General features: G+C 35.1%; 2 protein-coding genes across 2 annotated transcripts in view; one reads left to right on the top strand and one right to left on the bottom strand.

Annotated features, from left to right (window-relative positions):
• The window catches only part of LOC127809751 (uncharacterized), a 42,475-nt gene extending 30,273 nt beyond the window's left edge, over positions 1 to 12,202 (bottom strand). The window contains 8 exon segments of the mRNA XM_052348783.1: positions 5,625 to 5,676; positions 8,447 to 8,534; positions 9,601 to 9,824; positions 9,827 to 9,833; positions 9,962 to 10,056; positions 10,161 to 10,285; positions 10,369 to 10,982; positions 11,848 to 12,202. Of these exon segments, the coding sequence (XP_052204743.1) occupies positions 5,625 to 5,676; positions 8,447 to 8,534; positions 9,601 to 9,824; positions 9,827 to 9,833; positions 9,962 to 10,056; positions 10,161 to 10,285; positions 10,369 to 10,952 (1,175 nt within the window). The 5' untranslated portion in view covers positions 10,953 to 10,982; positions 11,848 to 12,202.
• A 4,044-nt stretch (positions 12,203 to 16,246) lies between these two features.
• On the top strand, positions 16,247 to 23,636 carry LOC127809953 (nucleolin 2-like). The gene is made up of 21 exons (XM_052349153.1): positions 16,247 to 16,414; positions 16,505 to 16,556; positions 16,651 to 16,820; positions 17,458 to 17,541; positions 17,654 to 17,794; positions 17,950 to 18,087; positions 18,173 to 18,277; positions 18,410 to 18,538; positions 18,700 to 18,777; positions 19,050 to 19,115; positions 19,330 to 19,437; positions 19,529 to 19,642; positions 19,747 to 19,860; positions 20,612 to 20,698; positions 20,825 to 20,916; positions 20,995 to 21,112; positions 21,574 to 21,662; positions 21,775 to 21,865; positions 21,945 to 22,036; positions 22,986 to 23,284; positions 23,403 to 23,636. The coding sequence occupies exons 1-21, from the start codon at positions 16,385 to 16,387 to the stop codon at positions 23,426 to 23,428; spliced, it is 2,223 nt and encodes a 740-aa protein (XP_052205113.1). The 5' UTR covers positions 16,247 to 16,384; the 3' UTR covers positions 23,429 to 23,636.
• The last annotated feature ends 970 nt before the right edge of the window (positions 23,637 to 24,606 follow it).

Below are 24,606 nucleotides of genomic sequence, written 5' to 3'. Positions count from 1 at the left end.
AATACTATAAATATGCCTAGGATCTAGAGTTTGTAATCAAGTTTTAATCAATCAAATTTCAGCAACTTATTTGAGTTTTCTTAGCAAAACAGTCTTGTTTTTGCGTCTTCTTGAAAGCCAAGCTTCAGCCATTGAAGTTTGCTCTTTCAAGGGTTTATTTTGGTGTGTTTTCTTCACACTCGCGCTACACGCTGCGTCAGGTGGTATCAGAGCGGTTAATCAACCAATCAAATGGCCAATCTGGAAGGTAACAGTAACAACCAGCCTCGTGACGGTGATCAGGGGTTGTCCGCAGTTTGGAGAGCAATCGAAGAACAGCGGGAAGTAACTCGTACTATCCAGCAGCGATTGGAGCAACATAGCAACCAATTGGGCACCTTACTACGAGTTGATGATGACAGAAACCTGAATAATGGGGTGAATCAAGCCGGAGCGGGAAGACCACCCATTAATCATGTCCTTGTTAATCCTAGAAGACCAGTGATTGAAGATAGCGATGACAAGGATGATTTTTGTCGAGCAATAGCTAACCCTGGTGGTAGAGGGGTTAGGAGGAATGCGCATCAGCACAACCACTGGGGCAACGATGAGTATAAACTAAAAGTTGATATTCCTACCTTTAGTGGAGATCTTGATATTGAGGGGTTCCTGAATTGGATCACTGAGGTTGACCGTTTTTTCGAATACATGGAGATCCCAGATGAACGACAAGTAAAGTTAGTGGCTTACAGGTTGAAGGGCGGTGTATCTGTTTGGTGGGAACGATTAAGAGAAACGAGATTGAGGGAAGGCCGACAGCCGGTTCAGACATGGAGACGAATGAAGCAGTTGTTAAGAGGTAGGTTTTTGCCCCCTGACTATGAACAATATATGTTTGAAGCTTATCAAAGATGTGCACAAGGAATGAAGAGTGTGAATGAATATACCTCTGAGTTTTTGCGATTGGCGGAGAGAAACCAATTGTCAGAAAGTGACAATCAACAAGCAGCTCGTTACTTGAATGGATTGAAGCCTGCTATTCGTGATAAAATTGGATTCAAATGGTTCTGAGTGTGCAAGAAGCAAGGAACTTAACTTTAAAGGCTGAGTTAATGTTGAGTGAGAGATCTCGTAATGACAACTATCGTTGGTATAGTGGGAATGAAAATAAACAACCAGCTTTTGATAAAGGCAAGTCGGTTCAAGGAGTGCAACCCTCTAATCCACCCCATACAGTCAACCCTAATAAGGCTACAACGGGGGAAAACATTCGAGGTATTACTTCTAATATTCTAAAATCCCCTAATCCTTATGCAAAGCCTATTCTTTTAAAATGTTTCAAGTGCAATGAGGTTGGGCATCGATCTCGTGATTGTCCAAGGAGGAAAACAATTAACATTGTAGAAAAGGAAGAGGAAGATGTTGCTGAAGAGGAAGTATATTGCGGGCCTAATAGGGAGGATGACGAAGAAGATTATGGACATGGGCAATATACCTGTGTAGTGAGGAAGTTAATGCTATCTCAAGAGAATGAAGATACTACTCAACGGCATAAGCTTTTTCGCACGAGGTGTACGGTGAAAGGAAAAATCTTTGAGTTGATTATTGATAGTGGAAGTCAGGAGAACATCATAGGAAGAGACGTGGTGGCAAAGATGCAATTAACTCCTGAAAAACATCCAAGCCCTTACATGATTGGATGGATCAAAGAAGTTGGTGGCATACATGTGGATGAACGTTGCAGGGTGCCTTTCTCTATTGGTAAGTACTCCGATGAAGTCTATTGTGATATTGTTGATATGGATGCTTGCCATATTTTATTTGGGAGGCCTTGGCAATTTGATGTGGATGCTAAGCACTCAGGGTAGGAAGAACACATATCAGCTTGAGAAAGAAGATGTGCGTTATACTTTGTTACCCATAGTGGAAAAGAATCAAACCAAAGCTTCTAAAATGGAGCTTGATTTCGAAGATTATGTTGTCCCAGCAACCTCAACGTTTGCAAACTCATGTCTGATTTATGCTGCTAACATGATAGAAACTTCAAGGTTATTGACTCATACTGGGGTATTTTCCAGTCCCGATGGCTCAAGCACAACCCAAGGATAGTGGTGTTTCTTCTGATCGACTTGCGACTGTAAAGGAGATGGAGGTCATGGTAGCAAATCCTTCTACAGTTTATTCAAGCTCTGGCATGGTTGAATCTAAGGCAATAAGAACATATTCACCTTTGCAATTGCAAAAGCAAGATGGTCACATGGGTCTCTTTGTGGATAGGGGTGTTGGATCTCCTAGGCTAGTTAACTCAACTGCTGCTATAGCTGATCAAGTGCTTAGACCAAAGGAGGATTCAAGCATCAATATTTTAAGTGATGGAGAGACTGCTGGTAGTCATGGAATAAGCTTTTATTCGAAACAGTTGCAAAATAATACTTCTCCAGGCAAGAAAAATCTACAAATGAATTCGGAAGCTGTTGAGGAGTCAAAATCAAGAAAGCTGATGAAAAGAGAATGGCCTATGATAAAATTTACTATATTAGAAAAGCACTCAAGATGGAATGTTCAACGTCCTCAATCTAACAGTAATAATACAGTGGAGGCAGATGGAAACAAACATGGCGATGGTTGGACCCATGCTAACCCAGATATGGCTAAGAAGGGGAGGAATGTCTTTGCTCATGTTCCCTTAGCAAAAAAGTTCAAGCGGTTCAGGAAAATGTCAAGCAACGGTTGCACAAATAAGAAGTACAAGGCGACAACTGACAAGCATAGAAGCACAAGTTATTTGAGGTTGAAGATGAAGTCATGATATTCTTGAAGAAGGAACGGATTCCAGCAGGAAAGCAAAACAAGTTCAAATCAAAGAAATATGGTCACTACAAGATTACGAAGAAGACCAATGATAATGCTTATGTTGTGGATTTGCCTAATCATATGGGTATTTCCAAACATTCAATATGGCTAATCTCTCTTCGTACTTACAGGATGTGGATTTGTCCAAACAGAATCAAAATTCGAGGTCGAATTTTTTCTCAAGTGAAGGTGAATGATGCGGCCACCAATCAAGACTCGGTCCAAGGCCAACCCAACCAAACCGGAACAGTATCATCAAAATAGTAGTGCCATAATGTTATTTTAATACTTCTTAGGTTTTAGAATTCTACTTGATTTAGGATTCTACTTTACATTTCTACTTGATTTAGGATTCTATTTCATGTTTCTACTTGATTTAGGATTCTACTTCATGTTTGATTAGGATTTTATTTTTATTAGGATTCTAGTTAACTTTTATTTATGATTTATTTCTATTATGATTCTAGTTGGATTTTGTTTTCCAAATATTAGATGGATTTGGATTAGCTAAATACTATAAATATGCTTAGGATCTAGAGTTTGTAATCAAGTTTTAATCAATCAAATTTCAGCAACCTATTTGACTTTTCTTAGCAAAACAGTCTTGTTTTTGCGTCTTCTTGAAACCCAAGCTTTGGCCATTGAAGTTTGCTCTTTCAAGGGTTTATTTTAGTGTGTTTTCTTCACACTCGCGCTACACGCTGCGTCAAGCTGTAGTAAGTGGAGAATCAATTAGGAACCCAATTTACAAGTCCAAAATACAAACAAAAGTGTCTACAGCAAATGTCAGGAATATGCAAATCAATGACACAGCTGTGCAAAGTCAAAAGAAGGAAAAGATTCATCAATTCTAACCACAAACAAATCCCAAATGCTTAATGTCAGTTGCTGGGACAGATCTGCCATCGTTGACCCATTGAGAAAAGGTGAGATAAACAAACCATGCTATCTCATTTATGCTGAACACTAATCATTTGTTAATCCTAAACAAGAAATGGGGGAAAAAATGTTCAGCAGACTCAGCTTAGGCACATTTGCTAGATCTGAATGGAGAAAGAAAGTATATTCCTAAAGGAACGTTCAGCATAGAAAGAATAACATTCCACCAGATAACTGTTTTATTGGAAACATCAACAAATAAGCAACCCACTTTTTATAAGATAGAAATACAATCTGCATGACTCCAAGAAAAAATACCTAAAGTGCCTCTAACACCTCATCACAAGGGTCCAGAGTCCCTTCAAACTTCCCACACTCAAAATCCTGCAATGCAGACACTAATTGTAAATAGAGTCTACAAACAGTGGAAGAGAGATACTGCAATTTATGCATCAGCCAACTCTCATCGGGCATGAACAATGGGAGCTTCTAGAGCTGTAGAGGAGCATAGAGACAACCCTAGATTGGGATCCTAAAATCCAAGTCCATTTGGATCAGCCAACTAATCTCTAGGCTCAACCACTGACGCAGCATACAGTGCGTGTGTAAAGAAAACATAGAGAGAAACCCTTAAAACAATAAGTTTCAAGTACCCTTGAGAGAACAAACTTCAACAACCAAAACGGGACTTTCAACTAGGCGCAAGAACCAAAGCTGCTTTCTGGAAAAAACTGCTGGAATTTATTGAATAAAAAAACTTATTATAACCCCTAGTTTCTAGATAATAGATATATTTATAGAATTTGGCTAATCCATCTAATACTTATAAACAAAATCCAACTAGAATCCTATACAAATAAAACCCTAATCAAACATGAAGTAGAATCCTAAAACTTATGGAGTTTTGCTACTGTTCCGGCGTTACTGTTTGGGCCGGTTCTGGGCTACACGGTTTGGGTCAGATCGGCCTGGGGCTGGGTCTTGATCGGTGACCTCATCATCCACCCACCTTATCAAATCTCCAAGGCAGCCACATGATCTAGTCCACAAGTTATGGCTAAGTACACCAATGTGGCCTGAGTCCCACAAGAGCAAATTAATACAGTAACTCAGTATGATAGCAAACATTATAAAAGTTATTGGGTGAAGTGCCAAGTTGGCCCTGTACTTCAGCTCAAGGGCCAAGGGCCAAAGTGGCCTTCTATGTTTGAAAAGGCCAAATAAGCCCTTGTACTTTTAGACTTAGGGCCACATTACCCTAACAATGGGCACCATCAAAACGCCATCCAATGGCGTTTATATTTTATAATGGAGTTAAGTCCATCCCAAATCAAATCCTAAGCCCCAAAATCAGAGTCAAATCAGATCTCTAATTGCATACACATACCCTACTGCTAGGGTCCATGCATTAGATTTGGGCAAGGTAGGGTTCTTTGCTTGTGAATAACTTTAAATGCGACTATGAGGTGTGATTACCATTGAGGGTTCGATTTAGGCTCAAGTTGGGAATAAATTTGCATTACTAGTTTTTAATACTTTATCTGGCTTTTGGCCCAACATCTGAAAGTACAAATGTTTATTTGGCTTTTTTGAAAGTAGAAGGGCCAATTTGGCACTTAGCCCAAAGAATATCGGCTAATTTGGCACTCTGTCCAAAGTTATTCAAATTAATCAAAATGAAGATTAACAAATGCATTAATTTTTGAGTACTTTGTTATCCTAGCATAAAACACAACTTAAATTCAAGCAACGTGAATAACATTTGTAAAACTTAGTAGTTAGACCAATTTCTACAAGCTAGAATTAATGCTATTGTATCAAAATTGTTCAAAAGAAAGGAACAACTTTCAACCTTGTAGGAACCTAAGACAGATAGAAAGGAAGCTCTATTTGTATCAAGGAATAGCATTGACCTGTTATCAGCTTCAACGCGAACAGAAGGACCAACATACTTGACCCGATCCCCTGAGACAAATAATTAAACACATAGATTTAGAAAAAAGAATAAAACTTTGGCAAAGTTGTATGCTTAAATCAGCAATCATATTAAAAAAAATGCTATTTATCCTCACCAAAATGCAAAAGCCAGTTACCATATAATGATAACAAAACCACAAGCATCTGAAAGAGAAGGGTGATAAAATCAAAAGCAACCCTAAAGCTAGAGATCTCAAAAACCAATTTGTTCTCAAAGTTGTACACATAAATCAGCAATTATATTAAAAAAAGGTTATTCATCCTCACAAAATGTAAAAGCCAGTTACCATATAATGTTAGAAACCATCAAGCAAAACCACAAACATCTGAAAGAGAAGGGTGCTAAAATCAAAAGCAATCCTAAAGATCTCAAAGCCAATTTGTTCTTCATTTAATTAACTACTGGAATTGTCTTTTAAACTAGGTGCCAATATATAAACAACCCACTTCAAACCAAACCATGAATAACACTCCAACTAAGTCCAACTCTCATACATATGGAAAAAGAAAATGTTGAATTGCATACCTTATGTATACCATGCGTTGAAACAAACCACAAACTAGATAACATTGATTTAAACCCAATGTACATTAGTTAAGTTGAGTGGAAGGATTACTGAAGAGCCAATAAAAAACATTAAACATCAAAGATACAAGAGATGTAGTCATGAAAGACAAAGCAGTTTAAGCAAAGAGGTGTCCTACACAAGTTGATAGAAGAGAATAATGGATGTTGTCCTCAGATGGTATAAAAAAGGGCATCCCTAATGCACGACCCCTGCTTTGCAAGGGTCAAGGAAGAGTCATATTTGTACAGAGCTTTCTCCATTGTATTTTTGCAAAAAGTCTGTTCCCTCTATTCAAACCCATGACCTTCAAATCATAAAGGAGCAACCTTAGAGTTGCTACCAAGACTCACCCTCTGTCCTGAAATTAAAATATGCCCTCCAATTTCTAGAGGTACTTGATAGAGCTTAGGGGGTGAGCCTTGGTAGCAATGATATAACTAGCTCTTTTGTGGGTGGCAAGTCACGCACTCAAGTTGTGTAAACAGTCTCCTTCAAAGTAAGGTTAAGAATTTGCACAAAAACAACTCCCTCTAAAACCTAGCAACACAGGAAGTCATGTGTACCAGAGACACCTTTTTAAAGGGCAAGCCTCAGTAGCTACGATAAGATTACTCCTTCATGACAGCAAGGTCATGGGTTCAAATTGTGAAAAGAATTTCTTTGCAGAAAGGTAGGGTTGTGAAAACAACCCTCCCCTGACCCTCGCTAAGTGAGAAGTCTCGTACACTAGGGACACCCTTGCTTAATAAAGCTAAGACTCCAAAAAAGGTTATCAGATTCAAAAAGGTGCCATTTCCCAATCTTGAACCCCATGAAAATTTTACTAGTGCCACGAGTTCACTCATGCAAGTACTTAATGATTGTATGGTCTTCTTTCCACCTTGCTTATTCAGACTGTTATTCAAGGCTACTATAATTGTAGCAAAATTTTTCTTGACAGGGAGGGAGGAAATTTTCATAGAGCTTCTACAGGGTGCTACACCTCTTCGAAACATCAGCTTTAGAGAGGAGGTTGCAAGGGTTTACAAATAAGAAATCCAAAGGGGTGGGGGGGATGGGGCTTTACTATAGTAATTATAAAAGCAAAAACGCTAAAAGTACATCTAATAGAAGTGAATTATAATGTCAACAAGTGAGTGAAAACTTTTGGGATCTTCTGCTAATTATGCATACATGAACAAAAACTCAAAACAAGGCCTACAAAACTAAAGTAGAATGGATAACCTAGTTGCATGTGCATCAAGAATGTCTAATAAAAAGTTAATAACTGCCAATAAGACCAACTGCTAGCTATTAAGCAGTCCTCAAACATAATTTAAAAATTAAGTAGCAGAAATGTTTGCATTGAGATGCAACAGTAACATTAAAAGAAATGATATGCATTCATGGAAAGCTCAATATGATCACACTTGGGAAAAAAACCAAGGGTGAGTTATTTGGTACTTGGGCAACGTAGACAACTAATAGACTTTTCCATTTTAATAGAGGGATTCCAAATTCTGTCATTTGAAATACTTGTGTTTTAAATTTGGGCATTTGAAAGGGCACCTATGTAGGTGTCATTCAAATCCTTCTAGTTCTTCAGTCTAAATCCACGGTGGATTTGGTCCCAAATGCTTCCAACAATTATATAACAAAACAATGGATTTGGAATTTCAAATGAAAAATGATAGGGTCAAATGATCTTACCCAAACGCAACCTTAAGGATGAGTGAATATAGTAATGCTGATGATAGTAAAATAAATAAAGGCAAGAGAAGATTATTTTCATGGACTTTAACTGAGGATATGGTTCCAATAAAGACAATTTGAAGAAGTGGATCCATATAACAGGCCATGGGTACTTGGGAGACTTGTCAAAAGGAGACAAATGTGTGTGCGTAAACATATAAAGGGTGACAAGTTGTCACAACTACATATATATAAAAGGAATAAAGAAAGAAAGGATAGATTGACTAAAACTAATATGCTTTACAATCCTTTAGAGGGGGAAAAGCATATCAGCGCTCATTGCTAGGACAGAAAAAGGATTTCTTATAAAGCACCTTATCAAAAATTTTCAAGATAATAATCTCAAATCAGTATAAGTAACCAAACACACACACAACAGTAAGAATAGAAGAAGCAATTATACGTAGCAAAGTTTCTAAAGTTAGATCAAAAATCTATATAAAGCCCAAATATGTTACCTTTCTTCAGTGGTCTCTTGGTTTCATCTGATGGCTCAGTCTTGGACTTCGAAGACTCAGATGAACTTTCAGATTCTCCAGAAACTCTCTGCAATAAATTCAATTTTTAGAATAACAAAATAAATCAAAAGGGCAAAACTCGTTGCCTCTATGGGAAAAAAATCTGAAATATGCAAGTAATTTCGTTCCTCCCACGCAAGGTATCCCCTACTGTGATATTTTAAGACTTTAGCCCCTCCAAAATAAAATGTTTTTAGTGAACCAACTTGATCATATAGTCTATAGGTAATATTTACCAATTTTCCTGTAACAGTACTAGCAAATGTACTGGTATTGAATACTAAATATAAAATCATATTACAAATTCCTATTAACAGAATTCAACCAGAAAAGTCCTCGAAATCAATGGCGCTACAATTATATAAGTTCCTATATCAATTTTACTACTCCCTATTCCTATACATGTAAAAAGCAAAAAAACCTTCATCTTGATGACCTTACCACACATAAATATCCTTCAATGATAATCTACACCATCTCTTACAAGCTTTGAAAGGCAAAGAAAAGAGGAAGAGTCCATTAGTCAACCATAAGTACAAGCGTTTTTTTTAACAAGAAGTTTTGTTTTGAAGGACAGGACAAGCAGGAAGAGTTCAAAGGTCAGTCACAAATGCAGCCACTCGTTGGAAGAAGTAGTTTTGAAAGGGGTTGCAAATAGAAAAGAATCCCAGGGGCAACAATCATAGTGAATTTTACATGGTAGCAGGCAAATTCTTGTTAGCAATGCCAAATATCATGCACAGTTTTTGGCATTTGTGTTGGGAAGAAATCTAACATCAACAGATGTACTTCTCTGTAAAATATTTAGCAGAATTTTCAAGATTAATAAAGATGAGAGTGCAGATAGAAACACAAATATTTCTCCACAGGATCCCTAACGCAAGAGTTTTAGAATTCAAAATTCCAGTTAGTAGCCAATTTAGTTAAGACAAATAAATAAAAACAGCATTGCCTAATCTTGTGACCCACATCAGATTCTTTATTTGAGCCAAATACATCATTTTACTTGTCCCTGCAATAGAGACTTTCTTTTCTCCTCTTAAATTGTGTTTGTTTTCTTCAGATTGGAGTAGCGTGGAAATGTCTAATCTTACATTCTCAAAGTCTTCCAGGCTATAGGGAACAAGCTTCTTCAGGGCTTCTGCAGATACATGCACGTCAACTTCATCATCTTCACTACCATCTGATTTTCGCTCACCACTGCTAGTCCACTCTTCCTCATTACTCATATCATTCTCATCCTCAACCTCTGAATCTGATGTGCACTCTTCCCCTGATTCTGCATCATCCTCCAATTCACTTTCAGTTGAGCTATCTCACCAAAGTCCTGCAAAAGTGTGGTGAACAATGGTAATTCTATTGGGTATCAAAAAGATATTGGTCTCTGAAATACTGAATACAACAATTATAATCCAAAATAAAACCAATGAACCAACCAAAATGTCAAAAGCTTACATAAGGAGCAAGAACGCTACTGTCAAGCACCAGTAAGGGAACTTCTAGGTCCCGTGCAAGTGCTCTAACAAGTCTTTCACGATAGAGCTCAGTACCTGTCAAATAATGAATGAATATTCTTTCACATAAGCAAACTAGAGCATAAACTATTACGGACAAGCCAAATATTACTTGGTCAAAAGCTGTATCAGAAATCAACCTGGAATACTCTGAAGCAGTATTCTCCCACTTGAAGAAGTTAAGCGAGCACCATAAGTTGTAGTAAACTTCTTTTGCTTCAGATGTGATGAAGCACATTCCACCAAAATCTTTTTGGTGTGTTCACTGCAAGAATATGCACTCGTTTACAGCAAGTTCAACAGTGGCAGATAGGAGAAAAAGCAATTTGGCAGAGGTGCAACACATACTGAATGTAGTAAGGAAATGTTTCCCATGAAACAGATATTTTCTCCCAAGGAATGATCCTCCGCAATAACTCATTTTTAAATTTTTCCCGTCTAGTTAAGAATGGTGATTCCTTCTTTTTACTCTCGATGGAAAGCTTCTCATTATTGAGCCATTCCTTTTGCTCTTGTTCCCCAAGTTGAGCATGTACATCACAGTGCTTCACATCTTCCCTAGCCTTTTCCCTTCGAACCTTCCCCTTATCAATGTTAGCCCCATCTTTTACAGGTACATGTTCATCGTTACTTGCCTTGCTTCCATCACCTTCTGAACTGAAAACCCGAAATTGACTGTTCCTCCAATTTGTGCTAGGGCTCACATGCAACTGCACAAGTCTATTACCAGATGCAATGGCCCTTGATGAAAAAGAATTGGAGAGATATCGTCTAATTAAACTACTTTGGGAAATAAAGTTCCCTGCTATTGTTTTATGGCTGGAATATCGAAAACAATAGTGATCTTGACAATTTGAAGTAATAAAAGATTTGGATTGTTGAAACAAGGTATCCCATTTTTGGCTTTTGCACTTCAATCTCCTCGCATACATTGCTATTTATTTTAAGTCCACAGCGAATACCTGGCATATGAAAAGTTAGCCCGTCAAATTTGTTATCATGTCGTGAAAGTTTAACTACAGTGCATTCAGAAACAGATTCGCCAAGATGCCTGGGTGAGGGGCCAAAATGCATAGGTCATTTAATAGACAACAAATAGGCACAGAATTGCATGAAGCCTGTTACAGAGTTTTTAGTGAAGCTAATCTGGCCACTGCCAACGACATTGCATTGAATTTTGCATTTTCTTCCATCTCGCTTATTAAGAAGAAACAGCAATTTGTGAAAGGAATTTTAGTACAAAAATCAAATGAATAATATTTACAATGTGATTAAATAAATCATAATATTTAAGGGCACTAGACGAAAACATCAACCCTGCAAGTATTAATCCACCAAGAGGCAAAACAAAATAAAGGGAAGTAAGATAGACCTTTCAATTAAGAGCCTTGTCAAGACCAGCTAAAGATAAAGCAACAAATGGATAGGTTTGAGCAGAGCAATTGAAGGAGACATACTCTCCATTTCATGCTTTTCAAAGACACGAAGTAAATGGTCCTCTGTTGGAGATAATTCAGATTTCTATACCCATTGAGGCCAAAATGCACAACTAGTCAACAAATACTATCCAGCTACAGATGCCCCAAAAATTCCAGGGCCATGAAAGGTATCGTGAACCACGCCATTCCCGGAACCATAGCAAATTCAAAAAGAAAACACCCATTTCACTCCAATTAGCCACGTGAACAGAAAAAGAAATCAAGAGTAGTTTCAACTAGCTAATTAGCTTCCAAGCAACTCATTACAACACAGATGCAGAACCAAACACGCAGGGACGGATTGGACGCATTGCAAAGGAAACTAACAAAATAACAAGATAAAACAGACCTTTCCTCGATTTGTCCCGTCAATCCCTAGATTGATTCATGGATGTGGAACTGCTAGCTGATAATATAAATATATTTATATATATTTATCTGTGCGTGTATTTAGAACTTTAGATAGATGGAAGAGAGACGAAGAGAGAAAGCGGGTTTCCCGGACGACTTTGAGGAGATAAATTGAGGGAAAGTAAGCAACGAACGTTTACGTGCGTCTCTGTATGCACACGCACGGATAGATAGATGGACAAACAGAGAGAGAGAGAGAGGAGGGGGTGAGGAGTTCTTCAGACTTCCATAAAACTGCAATCTTTGCTAGCTCAAGGGCAAGACGCAGCCGAAGCCTAAGATTTACCTAAGTACCTAAAACTAGGTTCCTTATGTTTGATATATCTTCAATTTGGTTTTTATGTTATTTTTTGTTGTATTTAAAAAGTATCAAAAGTCTATATTGTGGATTTTTATAATTCATTTGTCACCTTAGGTGTGTGTTTTTAAAATAAATATGATATCAACTTTATCAATTAATATATCGTGAAAAGTTATTAAGATTGCGTTCTCTTTATTGTTTTTAAGTCATTTTTAGTTTTTAATTTTCTAAAACAATGAAAACGTATTCTCTTTCTTGTTTTTAAAAATGTATTTTTGAAAAAAAAAATAGTGAATAAAACTCAAAACAACAAAAAGTTATTTTGAGTGTTTTCATTCAAAACAAAGTCAAAATTCAAAATATATTTATTTATTTATTCATATTTTATTATTGTAATGAGAACAAAATATTATAAAATTCATTAACTTTAAAATATATATTTTTTAAATAATATATTAACATTCAATATTTATAATTTACTTAATAATCAAATTTATTGAATGAAATATCATTAAACAAATATTTTCAAAATTTCAAAGATAACGCGTTTTTTAATTTTCTGTTTTAAAAAATAGTTTTTCAAAATGATAAAGAGAACATATTTTTAATTTTCAAAAAACAGACTACCAAAACAAAAAATTAAAAATGAATTCAAAACTCAAAACTGAAAATTGAAAAGTAAAGAGAACGCACCCTAAGATTTTATGATATTTGAATTTAGATTTATAAATTTATTGATATTATCGTGTATTATATTAAATTACAACTCAATTACATAAGTGAATAATTAAATGTTGATTGTATTTGACCAAATTAGACTTACATAAAATATAAATATTTAAAAAATCGCGACTCTCAAATATTCAAAAAAATATTATCTTATTTACCATATTTTTACTTGCATATATGTCGATAAATAAAACTTGTTAATGTCACGAGCAAGTATATTAAAAATTCTCATTCTCATTGGTGATTAGTACTCTCATTAGTCTTGTGTGGCAAATCTCACTTGATACCCCATACAATGTTTGGTAAAAACATATTAAATTTTGTTGTATTTTTACAAACAATACAGCATTTCAGTTGTTATAATCAAATTATGTAATATAAGAAACATATTTCACATAATTGAGGTTTTTGAAATCAATCACAATTAATAGTTGTCCATCTTGAAAATCGTGGTGCGTTGTCGATTTGAACAATAAGTTTATTTCATCTATATCAAACGATTTCACAATCAATGTGATTTTATTAAAAAACCCATTTGGTCATTTTATTATCACTTTCTAAATATTTTTGTTAAGATTATGTTGAAAAAATCAATCATACTCATTAACCAAATTTATGGTCCAACTCGATCTATGATCATATTTAGATTGAAATGAGTAGAGTTAGGTAATTGGGCTTTTACGTTGGGTAACCCATAACTTGCAAGCCTTAATAGGCTTAACGGGTCTACATATTTTAAATTTATTTGAAATGTGGGTTTATAAAAATATATTTATTTAATTAATAAGTGAGATAACAAAAATTATATGCAAATTCTAATTTTAAAATAAAAACTAAAACATTATAACTTAGAAGCTTACGCTCCGATCTTGTTGTTTTCAGGTTTTTTTTTTTTTTTTAAAACAATGAAAATGAGTTTATTTTGTCATTTTTAAAAATAAAAAAATATATATAAAGAAAAACCTAAAACTATAAAATGTTGTTTTAGTTATTTTCAGGTAAAACAATCTCTAAGTCCAAAACATGAAAAACATAATCTATTTTTCATGTTTTGGCTCTAAAAAATAAAAATGAAAAAGAAAAAAATATTCTTCAATTTTTTTAAAAATTTGATATGTTTATTTAAAATTTAAAATTATAGTATATCTATATTATAATTAAAAATATAGGATGACATATAGTATATTATTAAGTATATTAAACATATTATGTATAATAATATTTAATATAAATTATCACTTAGATGTCAATAATTTATTAATTAAATTTTTTATTTTATTTTTAATAATAGAAATTTATTAAAAATAGTTAATTTAATCATTTAATAATAAAATTCATCAAATAAAATATTATAAAATAAATTTCCTCAAAATTTTTAAAAAATAAAATGACAAAAAAAACTTTTTCAATTTTTTAAAATAGACTATTAAAATAGAAAATTAAAAATAAATTTAAAACTCAAATTTAAAAATAAAAAACGCAAAAGAATGCAGCCTAAAAGTTTGAAATTTAATAATTTAAAAAATTTAATATGGTTTCTAATCATCCAATTCCAGTTTTATCACTTTTTTATAAATATTTAAAAGTTATAAAATTACTTAATATTTCGAATTTGAACTCCTACTGTCGTGCATGAATTATATATTTAGATTTTTTTAAGGTGATTGTGGCATTTTTTTATATGAAATATAAATTTTACTGAAAAAAGTATAAAATTATTTGAGATTTATTGATTATCCTATGAATTTCCGATGTTGTTGATACAATATTTAAAATATTTGAATTATTATATTAAATAATAAAAAATTGACTTCACATACATTATTTTTAATTTAATTTTATGTTTTTCTAAGATAAAATGTTGGTCGCACCATGAGCCCAAATAAAGTCATGCTAGGCCTTTTAAGGCAAAAAAATGGTAGGCGTAACAAATCTTCATTGCACTTCATTGCACTTTGATTAATTGAATCGAATCGATTAAATTTATTAATTTAATTTAGTTTTTTTATTGTATCGGTTCAATTCGATTAAATTTTATTAAAAGTCTGATTTTCAATATTCGATTTGATTTGTTTATTAGAGGAATTGAACTAATTGAATCAATTGAATTTTAAAATGATATTATTTTGATATTTATAAAATAAAAATATTTGTTTCTTCAATTTTTAGTGTTTTATATCGATTGCTTCGGTTAAATTTTTTTCGATTATCGGCTAATTTGGTTTTTAAGATTAATCAGTTGATTTGGTTCAATTTAATCAGTTTGTGAATTTCGATCAATTGGCTAACTGAAACAATCATTTACACATCCCTATAAATGAGACAAATCAGACTCGTTTGTTACAATAACAAGTCGATTTGATCGTTTGACATTTATAGAAAACAACTATAATACGGTATTATAATAGAGGGATACTAATACTTTCTTAAATATCAAGAATAATATATACATTTATCTTAAAATCTTAAATGTACCAAACATATTTTTTTCACAATAATAATGTAATTAAAAAAATAAAATAAATTTCATGTGTCTCTCATTCAATTTACTTAAAGGTACCAACTAGTTTTGTGCATTGGCTAAGTTAATAAATTATGAAAATTTATTAATTTACCTTTATTTTAAAATTATTTTCACCCTCGAATATTCTTTCTTATTTTTTCTTTCGTACAAATTTTTACAAAATTCACTAATGTTAATTAGTCACATAAATTTATAACTTACAAGATAATTAATATCATGCTTTCTTGATATAATTTAGATGACAAAGAATGGGCTATGATATGTTAGTATCATCTCGATGAATTACGAGTTCAAACCCTGATCTCTCTGAAATATATATCGTGATTGACATTTTTTAACAAAATCAAAAGACTAAGCGATAATTAATATCACGATAAGTTAATAGAATTTTTAAGAACATATAAGGGATTTATGATTTATAATGAAATATTAATAATATTGTCTAAATTCATTCTAAAAAATGATAATAATACCATAAAAATTGAATTATTATTATTATATTCTATAAAATAGTTATACATAATTAAGAATATGTTTTCAACTTTACCATATAGTTTTTATAAAATATTTTATATTTGTTGTTAATATTAATTATTTAATTAAAAAAGTATTTTATAACTAGAAGAACTTACTGAATTAAATTTTAAAAAGAATTGGCGACAAAGGACAGGAGGCACCGACCGTGAGTCACCGCCAAAAGCACAGCCGAGAGAGAGAGAGAGAGCCATAAATATCTCAAGAGCCCCACAGAAACCCTAAAGCCAGCGCCGCTGGGCAATTTACCCTTTTATTTTTGTATATAAATACAGCCACAAGCGCTCGACATCTCTCACAACTCATTCCCTAAAACCCTAATCGTTTATTAGGGTTTTCCAGAAAGCTCTGCAGCAGCCAAACTACTGTGAGTCTTTTATTGTCCCGATGGGTAAATCCGCCAAGAAATCCACCAAGGTAACGCTCGTATGCTGTGCTTCTGTATAGATGTACCATGTGCGTTGGTGAATGTATATGTAGCTAATGATGGCTTTGGTGTTGATTTAGCTCGATGCAGCTCCTGCTGCTGTCGTACCGGCCGGCAAATCTGGGAAGAAAGGTTTGATCATCGCGAGATTTCTGTTTTGGTTGATTGTGTTTGTTTTTGCTTCGGTTATTCCTGAATTGTCCTTGGGTGTTGAATCTGTGTGCAGGCAAGAGGGAGGCCGAAGAGGAGTTAAAGAAACAGGCAAGTGCCAAGAAGCAGAAGATAGAGCAAGAGGCGGCCGAGAAGCAGAAGAGCCAGAAGAAGAAGGTCCTTAAGAAAGAGGAAACAAGTAGTTCGGACGATACATCGTCCTCGGAGTCTGAACCAGAACAGAAGGTTCGACTCGGACCGTGATTTATATATTGTCTATTTCTCTTGAATCTCATTCGTTATTTTAAATGTCAATGGTTGGCGCGTCTGCTACTCATGTCTGGGAGGGTGATGCTTGAAGGAGTGTACTTGGTTCTATGGTACTTATCTGGAAGCTTTTGCCTGTAATATTTATGGAGAACTTGACCTTGGAAGGGAAATTGAAGGGGAAGGAGATTATGAGAAAAAAAGAATTGCATCACGAGGGGGTCAAGGACATAAAGAGAAATTCGTGCCTTTTGTGAGAACGCAATATAGAATTTTAAAATGGAACACACATATTTGCTACCATCACCAATGTCTCTGACAATAAGGGAGATATTTTGGAGACAACGGGTCTTTGTTGGAAAGTGATTTTATCTGTAAAAAGGCTTATTCTGGCCAGTACGGCCTTTGGTGGCTTCTCCTGCTTCTAATGCTTCCTCTGAGTACATTATTATGTCGTCATCCTGACTTTTCTCTTGTGATACGTGGGGTTGTATTTTGTTTTTCAACTTAGGTCATCTTCAGCTTCACTGTTTTGTTGACTTGGTGTTTATAACCTTGTGAAAAAAGGAAATAAAAAGTAAATTAGCTGATGATCATATGCGATGTGAATTCTCAGGTAAAGGTGGCACCCAAAAAAGGGGGAATTCAGGCAAAACTGCCAGTTGAAGAATCTAGCAGCGACGATTCATCTTCAGATGAAGTGAGCACTGTAATTAAATGTTTGTTCAATATGTCTTTTCCTATTCATACATCAAGTGCCCTTGCAATATTTCTTCATTATAGCTCTCTTACTAGCTGTCTTATTTTGTTAGGAAACTCCTGTCAAAGCTGTGGTGCCTCCTAAGAAACAACCAGTGGCTGCTAAAAATGGCGCTGCTGGAGTCCCCGCTAAAAAGGGCAAGGCAGCAAGCAGTTCTGATTCTTCAGAAGACAGTGATTCTGAGGAAGATGATGTATGTATATTGATTTCATTTGTGGGATTGTTATTCTATGTGATTTCTGATACTAATTTGCTACTACTGCCAGTTCACCCAGTCTTAGCTGCTATATGTTGTACCATATATCCAGTTAGCGTTCCATTCTAAGTTCATTTGCAACTTCCATATAGAAACCTACAACCAAGGCAGCTGCACCAACAAAAAAGGTTCCTGCACCAGTTAAGAATGCTGGATTAGGAAATCTGAAGAAGAAAGATGAATCCAGTGAGGAGTCTGGCTCAGATGATAGCAGCAGCTCTGATGATGATGTAAGTCTGGCATTTGATTCTGGATGATTTTAAATTTGCATTTTGCTTTGAGTTAACTTCTTTGTGCCGTTTATGTTACACTCAGAAAAAAGTAGCTGCCACCACTCAAGGGAAGAAGCCTGCTGTTGTTCCCCAAAAGGTGGAAGACTCAAGTGATTCAAGCTCTGATAGCTCGTCAGATGAGGATAATGTGAGACATCAAATTAGTCCGTTTATTCTATATATGCATTATGAAGCACGTTTAGACAGTTTTGTCCACTTGCTAGTGAAGTCCACAAAATACATTTTGTTCTTTTTGATGCTAACCAAACCTATTGTCTAGGATAAGAAGAACAATGCCAAAGTTGCTGTGCAACCCAAGAAGTTGCCATCAAATGGTTCTGTTGCATCTGTCAAGAAGAAAGAGGAATCAAGTGATGGTGATAGCTCTGAAGATTCTGAATCTGAAAAGGTTTGGTGCTCTATCCTTGTTCTGCAATTCTATTATCTGGTTTTGTAGGTGGTTCCTTTTTATGTACGCAATAATTTATTGATCTTGTAGTAAAAGAATAAATGTATAACAATTTCATGTTTGTAATTTATTTGGTTTTTCTGTCCATTTGGGAAATGCAGCCGCAAGTGGCCACTGTGCCTAAAAAGAAGACGGATTCCACTGATAGCTCCACAGAAAGTGATTCTGAGGAAGAAGCGGTGGGTTTGCCAACCTCTCCCCCCTCCCATTGTGTCTTGGAGCATTCTTAATTAACACCAGTTGTTACTTGCTGTTAGTTATTCAAATATGTTTTTTAATTCACTTTTATCATGGAAGTTGTTTTTAATTCTAAGATCATTTAAATGTTCTGCCTCTCAAGTATGAAGCCAAATGAAAGAAGCAAGCTGTTTCTCTACTGTTTTGTTTTGTTGTTGTATGATCTATTTGGTTGTGTTCTGTTATTTGCTTATAGTAATTAAATCGTTTGCAGGCTCCAGCCACCAAAATAGTTCCTTCTAAGAGGCCTGCTCTGACAGTAGAAAAGGAAACCAAACAGGTCATTTTCCTGATATCTATATTGCTGCTTTCTTTTTGATGAGGACCAGAAAATTGGCACAAAACCTTTCCCGAAAAATATAATCTTTTTTTGTAGTTAGTCCTCAATTTATTTGCAGCATCCTGGGATGTTGAAAATTTGACAGCAGTTGTTGATTTCTTTGACATGTATGTTGGTTGTAATCTGATGTTTTCTTACTCTCTTTTAACTGCAGAAGAAGGCAGACAATGATGACACTTCAGAGGACAATGATGACACTTCAGAGGACACTGATGATAGCAGTTCGGAGGAAGAACCTCAAAGGAAGAAAATAAAAGCCAAAGTATGTTATATCTTGAATGATTGATACAAGCCAGTCTCTCATAATCTTCTGTTATTTTATGTAGCTGATCACATTGTGTAATATACTGCAGCCCACTGTCTCATTGAATGCTAGTAAACAAAATGCAAAAGTTCCGAAAAAAGTGAGCAGCAGTGATGATGATAGTTCTGATGATGAGCCTGCAAAGTCGCAGCCGGTAAAGAGGGTGAGAAATCTTTAAAAAATGAGGATCTCTGAGTTCTAAATTTTACAATATTTTAACATCTAATCTAATGCAATTTCCGTGTTATGTTTGTCTTTGTTCATTAGCCTTCCCAAGCTGCAAAGAAAGCTAGTGAGTCTGAGGAGGAATCTGACGATGACAGTTCTAGTGAAGAAGATGCTGCTGAGGAGCAGCAGCCTACCAAGACACCAAAGAAAAAGGTGACTACCTTTTCCTGGAACGAGTTCAATTAAAATTGTCACTTAAATTGCATATACAGCTACGACAACAATCACAAGCCTCTATCACACTTAAGTGGCGTCAGCTACGTGAATTTTATACTTCCATCCCTTTATCAATTGTTTTAAAATCCACAAGGCCATTGTATCTCATGGTCAGAATTGTTCTGACCATGTTCTGATTATGTCAGTGTCCAGTTGACTGTTAATGGTTTTTTGGTATTTGTTTGCTGTTGGTATGGCGAAAGTTGCAGTAAAATGATTGATCCAAAAAACTAAACCACTAACTGAACAGCATATGAGAAGGGAATTCTTGATTTTATCATGCTACAGGTTCCTAGTACTAAGGCTAGGCCACTTATTGGCTACTATTAAAGATTATGCTGACACATTAGCTTTTAGATTGTTATTTTGTAGGAGATAGGAGTATTGGTGTAATTTTTTTATTTAAATATGTTTAGCTAGACTTGTGTTATATGGGTTGTTCCTTTGTGTGCAGTCTTATGGTTTCTCATGTCATGTAATGATAAATTTAACATGTAAAGCTCCCTACATACTACCTCTACCCTATTGTAGATGTCAGATCCTTATGCTTTGGGTTTGACCTTCTTAGGGATCTGTTTTTCAAGGTTTAATGTAATGAACTTTTGAAGCCAATGTGTAGGCTATTCAAAACAGTTGTTTTGATGATTCGAAGTTTTCTGACTTAAATTATCAAAATGAATTGTTGCAGAAACAGGATAGTGACGTAGAAATGGTAGATGCAGTGTCACCAAAGGCAGTGAGCAAGCAGGCTGATTCTAAAGCTGGGAAAAAAGCTGTAAGCACTTAATTTGAAGTAGATTTTTTTTTTTCATCTTTTTGCTGTTTTCACTTAGCTGTTATCTGCTGTCAGTAGAACATGTCTGTACAGTTGAAAGAACAAATTCTTTTTCATTATATGCAGCCCCAGACTCCAGTTACTCCCCAAGTTCAAGCTGCTGGATCGAAAACATTATTTGTGGGCAACCTATCTTTCTCTGTTGAACAAGCTGATGTGTATGTGTATCTTTTACTGCAAACTTTTTATTCTAAACCTTAAACTGTGCTTCCTCTTACAGTTCATAACTCTTTTAGGGAGAACTTCTTTGAGGGTGCTGGAGAGGTTGTAGATATTCGCTTTGCTTCAGATAGAGAGGGAGTATTTAAAGGCTTTGGTCATGTTGAATTTGCCACTGCAGAGGCTGCACTGAAGGTACATCTCTCTTCTTTTGAGTTTGGGCTATTGGAGCCTGAGACTTAAAAAGGACAATACTTCGATAATAAATTGCTAACATGCATAAGATAATAAAATGTGTTATATGGTTCTGTCTGTTCTAAACGATGAGGTCATCTACAAGAGTGACAGCATTGCTAGTCTTTATCCCACCGTGGGCCTGGCTGCGTGAGTTCTGTTTTCCATTACATGTATATGGCTACAAAAGAGATAGCAGTGTAATATGGCATCCAAAAGAATGATTTGGAATGTCCCACTTGGATTGCTTTAGTATTTTCTGTTCTCCTAGACAATATTGTGGCCAATGATGTTTTGTAGGAGATTTAGGCGTGATACATGTTGGAAGGATCTTGTATAATTTTTCATCTTCAGATAAACTGTTTGTTATAAGAATGATGTTTGATGTTAATTTACATAGCCAAGTGCATATTTTGTCACAGGCCCTGGAATTGAATGGGGAAGATCTCTTGGGTCGTCCTGTGAGACTTGATTTAGCCAAAGAAAGGGGCTCTTACACTCCATTTAGCGGGTACGATGGTTTCTTTCACCCATATTAAATAGTTTCTGAGGTGTACTTACAAGTTTCATGATTAATACTGTTAAGAGGTCTAATGAGTTGATTTTCATAATCAAATTATTAGAAATGAGAAAAACTCTTTCCAAAAGGGAGGGAAAGCTCAAGGGCAGACAATATTTGTCCGTGGTTTTGACAGATCTGGTGGAGAGGATCAGGTATAATGGTTCAGTGAAAGCATTGTCTCATGAAATTTTTATTTGTTTGTGAATAATGTGAAGCATTTATGAATTGCAGGTTAGAAGTTCATTGGAAGAGCATTTCGGAACATGTGGAGAGATTACTAGGTTATCCCTCCCAAAAGATTATGATACCGATGGACTCAAAGGGTATCTACTTTTTCCCTTGATTTCCTTCCCATTTGAATCTTGTTCTTTGTGTGTTCTATGAATTTGGTTTTGTCTAAGATATATAATTTATTGGCTAAGACATGCTTTGAATGGACAATCTTTTCTATTCAACATTTATGCATTGGATACTGCTAAGATAGCAAGCATTTCACGTATGCAAGTCAACTTTGGCTTTGCCTGTACAGAAAAGCTAGTAGCTCCAAGGGGCTACTGTAATAATAGAGTTAAATGGATTGGATGGCTCTGAGGCTAACTTGCCATGCTTTTCTGAAGGTTACATTTCCTGAAAATGGTAAATTGTTGGTGGAATACTTGTTTTGTAAGCCATATTTTCTGAGGATGTCCGTCCTTTTTTTTTCTCTCTCTCTCTCTCTGTTTTTTTAAAGGGTGTAGGGGTGGGTTGGAGGAGTTTCTTACTTACATTATAGTCCAAGTCAACTTTGGTGTTTTGCTGGTCAAAAACCCCGCGTCTTCTTAAATGAAAAGGGGCAACTGCACCGAAATAGTGGAATCTCATAGATTTTGTGGTTCTGAGGCTAAAGCTTATTCTCTGTTTCGTTGGTTTCTCATTATTTTATAAACCAAAAACTTAGCACCTGTGCTTGGAAAACTATTCTAAACTCACTGAGGCAGATGGATTTACCTCGCATTACATGCTACCTGAAGGATCTATTACTTGTGGAACTATGGCATCATGAAATCCTACTGATAGTGTTGGGGTTTGACTTTGGCATTATCGAACCATCTTTAATCTGATTTTTTCCAAGAAATGGACGCTTAGCATCTATAGTTAATCTTATGATTGATGTGTTTCAAAGTCTGGTTGAGGAGGCAACCTATTTTTTTGAATTGATGTGGTATGGTGAATGTCATACACGCTACGCGTATGGTTGAGAAAATAACAACTTATTTGTCTTACTGGATGCAGGATTGCTTATATTGACTTTAAGGACAGTGATGCTTTTAACAAGGCCCTGGATCTCAGTGGATCTGAACTTGAAGGTTATGAATTGATGGTGGAAGAGGCGAAGCCAAGACCAGATAACCGTGAGAACAGTGGTGGTGGCCGAGGTGGTGGACGAAGTGGTGGTAGGGATTTTGGTGGCCGGTCTGGTGGTAGAGGTGGACGAGGTGGAGGTGGTCGCTTTGGAGGCAGAGGTGGCCGTGGTGGAGGTGGTAGAGGACGAGGAACGCCCAATAAACCAAGCATGGCTGCTCCTGGTACAGGTATGATCGCTTGCTGTTGATAACTAACTCTCGATGTTTTGATGCCTGCATTCCTTTTGGAAATCAGTGTTAATCAATGGTGGTCTGATGATTTCACGTCCCATGTGGGCAAATGCAGGGAAGAAGACAACTTTTGATGATTGAGTAGAAATCTGGAGGGCAGGAATTTTGAAGAGTAATATTATTTTTGTTTTTTGTTTTTTTTTGGTTCTGTACTTGGGTCTTTCGGTTATAACGTTCAATTAGAAGTCTAGAATTGTTCTTGATTTAAGCAGAACGTTGGACATCCTACTGCATACCTATTTGTTTTGTCGTGATTGGTGTGTTAAGAAGTTTTGCCTTATTATTATTATGTTGATTGTTGCAATGGTTGGCGGGAAAAAAAAATATTAGGCGATTCTATTAAAACGTTATTAAATGCTCCTTGGTGGTGTGGCCATTTTTATCACCCTATTATGCAATGGAGTGAGAACAGTGGTGTGGTAATTTGTCAATTTATCAGTTAAGTTCATAGGATTTTTGACTCAAAAATGCTTGGTTTCAAAAAATCTACGATTCTAAGTTCGAGCAGTGAAGTGTATTATGGTGCTGGCTGACTTTGTTTCAAGTAGCCAAAGGATCTGAAAAGTATACGGCACTCAGTAGGGGGACCGGAGGGGGTACCAAAGATGAAAAAAGTCGTTGAAAACTTGGCAGTATTCCAGCAGCAGCAGCACGTGTTTGTTTGGTGCAAGTTTTCTCAGGTTTTTGGTCGTTTGATTTTTTCTTTTTGATTAAAAATGTAGGATAACTCACTGGTTACTACTTTTGTTTTCTTTTGTTTTTTTTTTAATTTTAGTTTTGATTTATATTCTTGTTCTTAACCCAACACTTTTGGTGATGTTGGATTTTCAGTTAGTCTTTGAAATACAAATAAGTAATTAATTGTACTCTCTTCTTTTTAAATTTATAACTGTTAATAACATATTTGAAATAATGTGGGAGAAGTTATTTTCAGTTTTAAAAATTTATGTAAATTTTTATAAATCACAAAAACAAGAAAAATATAAGAAACTGAAAATAAACCAAAATTACCAAGTAACGAAAAGCAAAACTATTAACTTTTCATCTTTAAACAAAAATGAAACAAGCTTAAAGTTATAATCTTCCATCTCGTATTATATTTTACTGTATGCTATGCCATTTTATTTTGCCTAGTTATCTTTGCTCTTCTTCTTTCTTTTTGGTACTGTTTTTTTTGTTTATATTTCGTCCAATAAAGGAAATATTTTATCTTGAATCTGAGAAGTAATATATATATATATATATATATATATAACCAA

The sequence above is a fragment of the Diospyros lotus genome, chromosome 9, assembly GCF_014633365.1.
Source record: "Diospyros lotus cultivar Yz01 chromosome 9, ASM1463336v1, whole genome shotgun sequence".
Lineage (NCBI taxonomy): Eukaryota > Viridiplantae > Streptophyta > Magnoliopsida > Ericales > Ebenaceae > Diospyros > Diospyros lotus.
The sequence above is the reverse complement of the archived record's forward strand: the minus strand, read 5'-3'. Positions and strand labels throughout refer to the sequence as shown.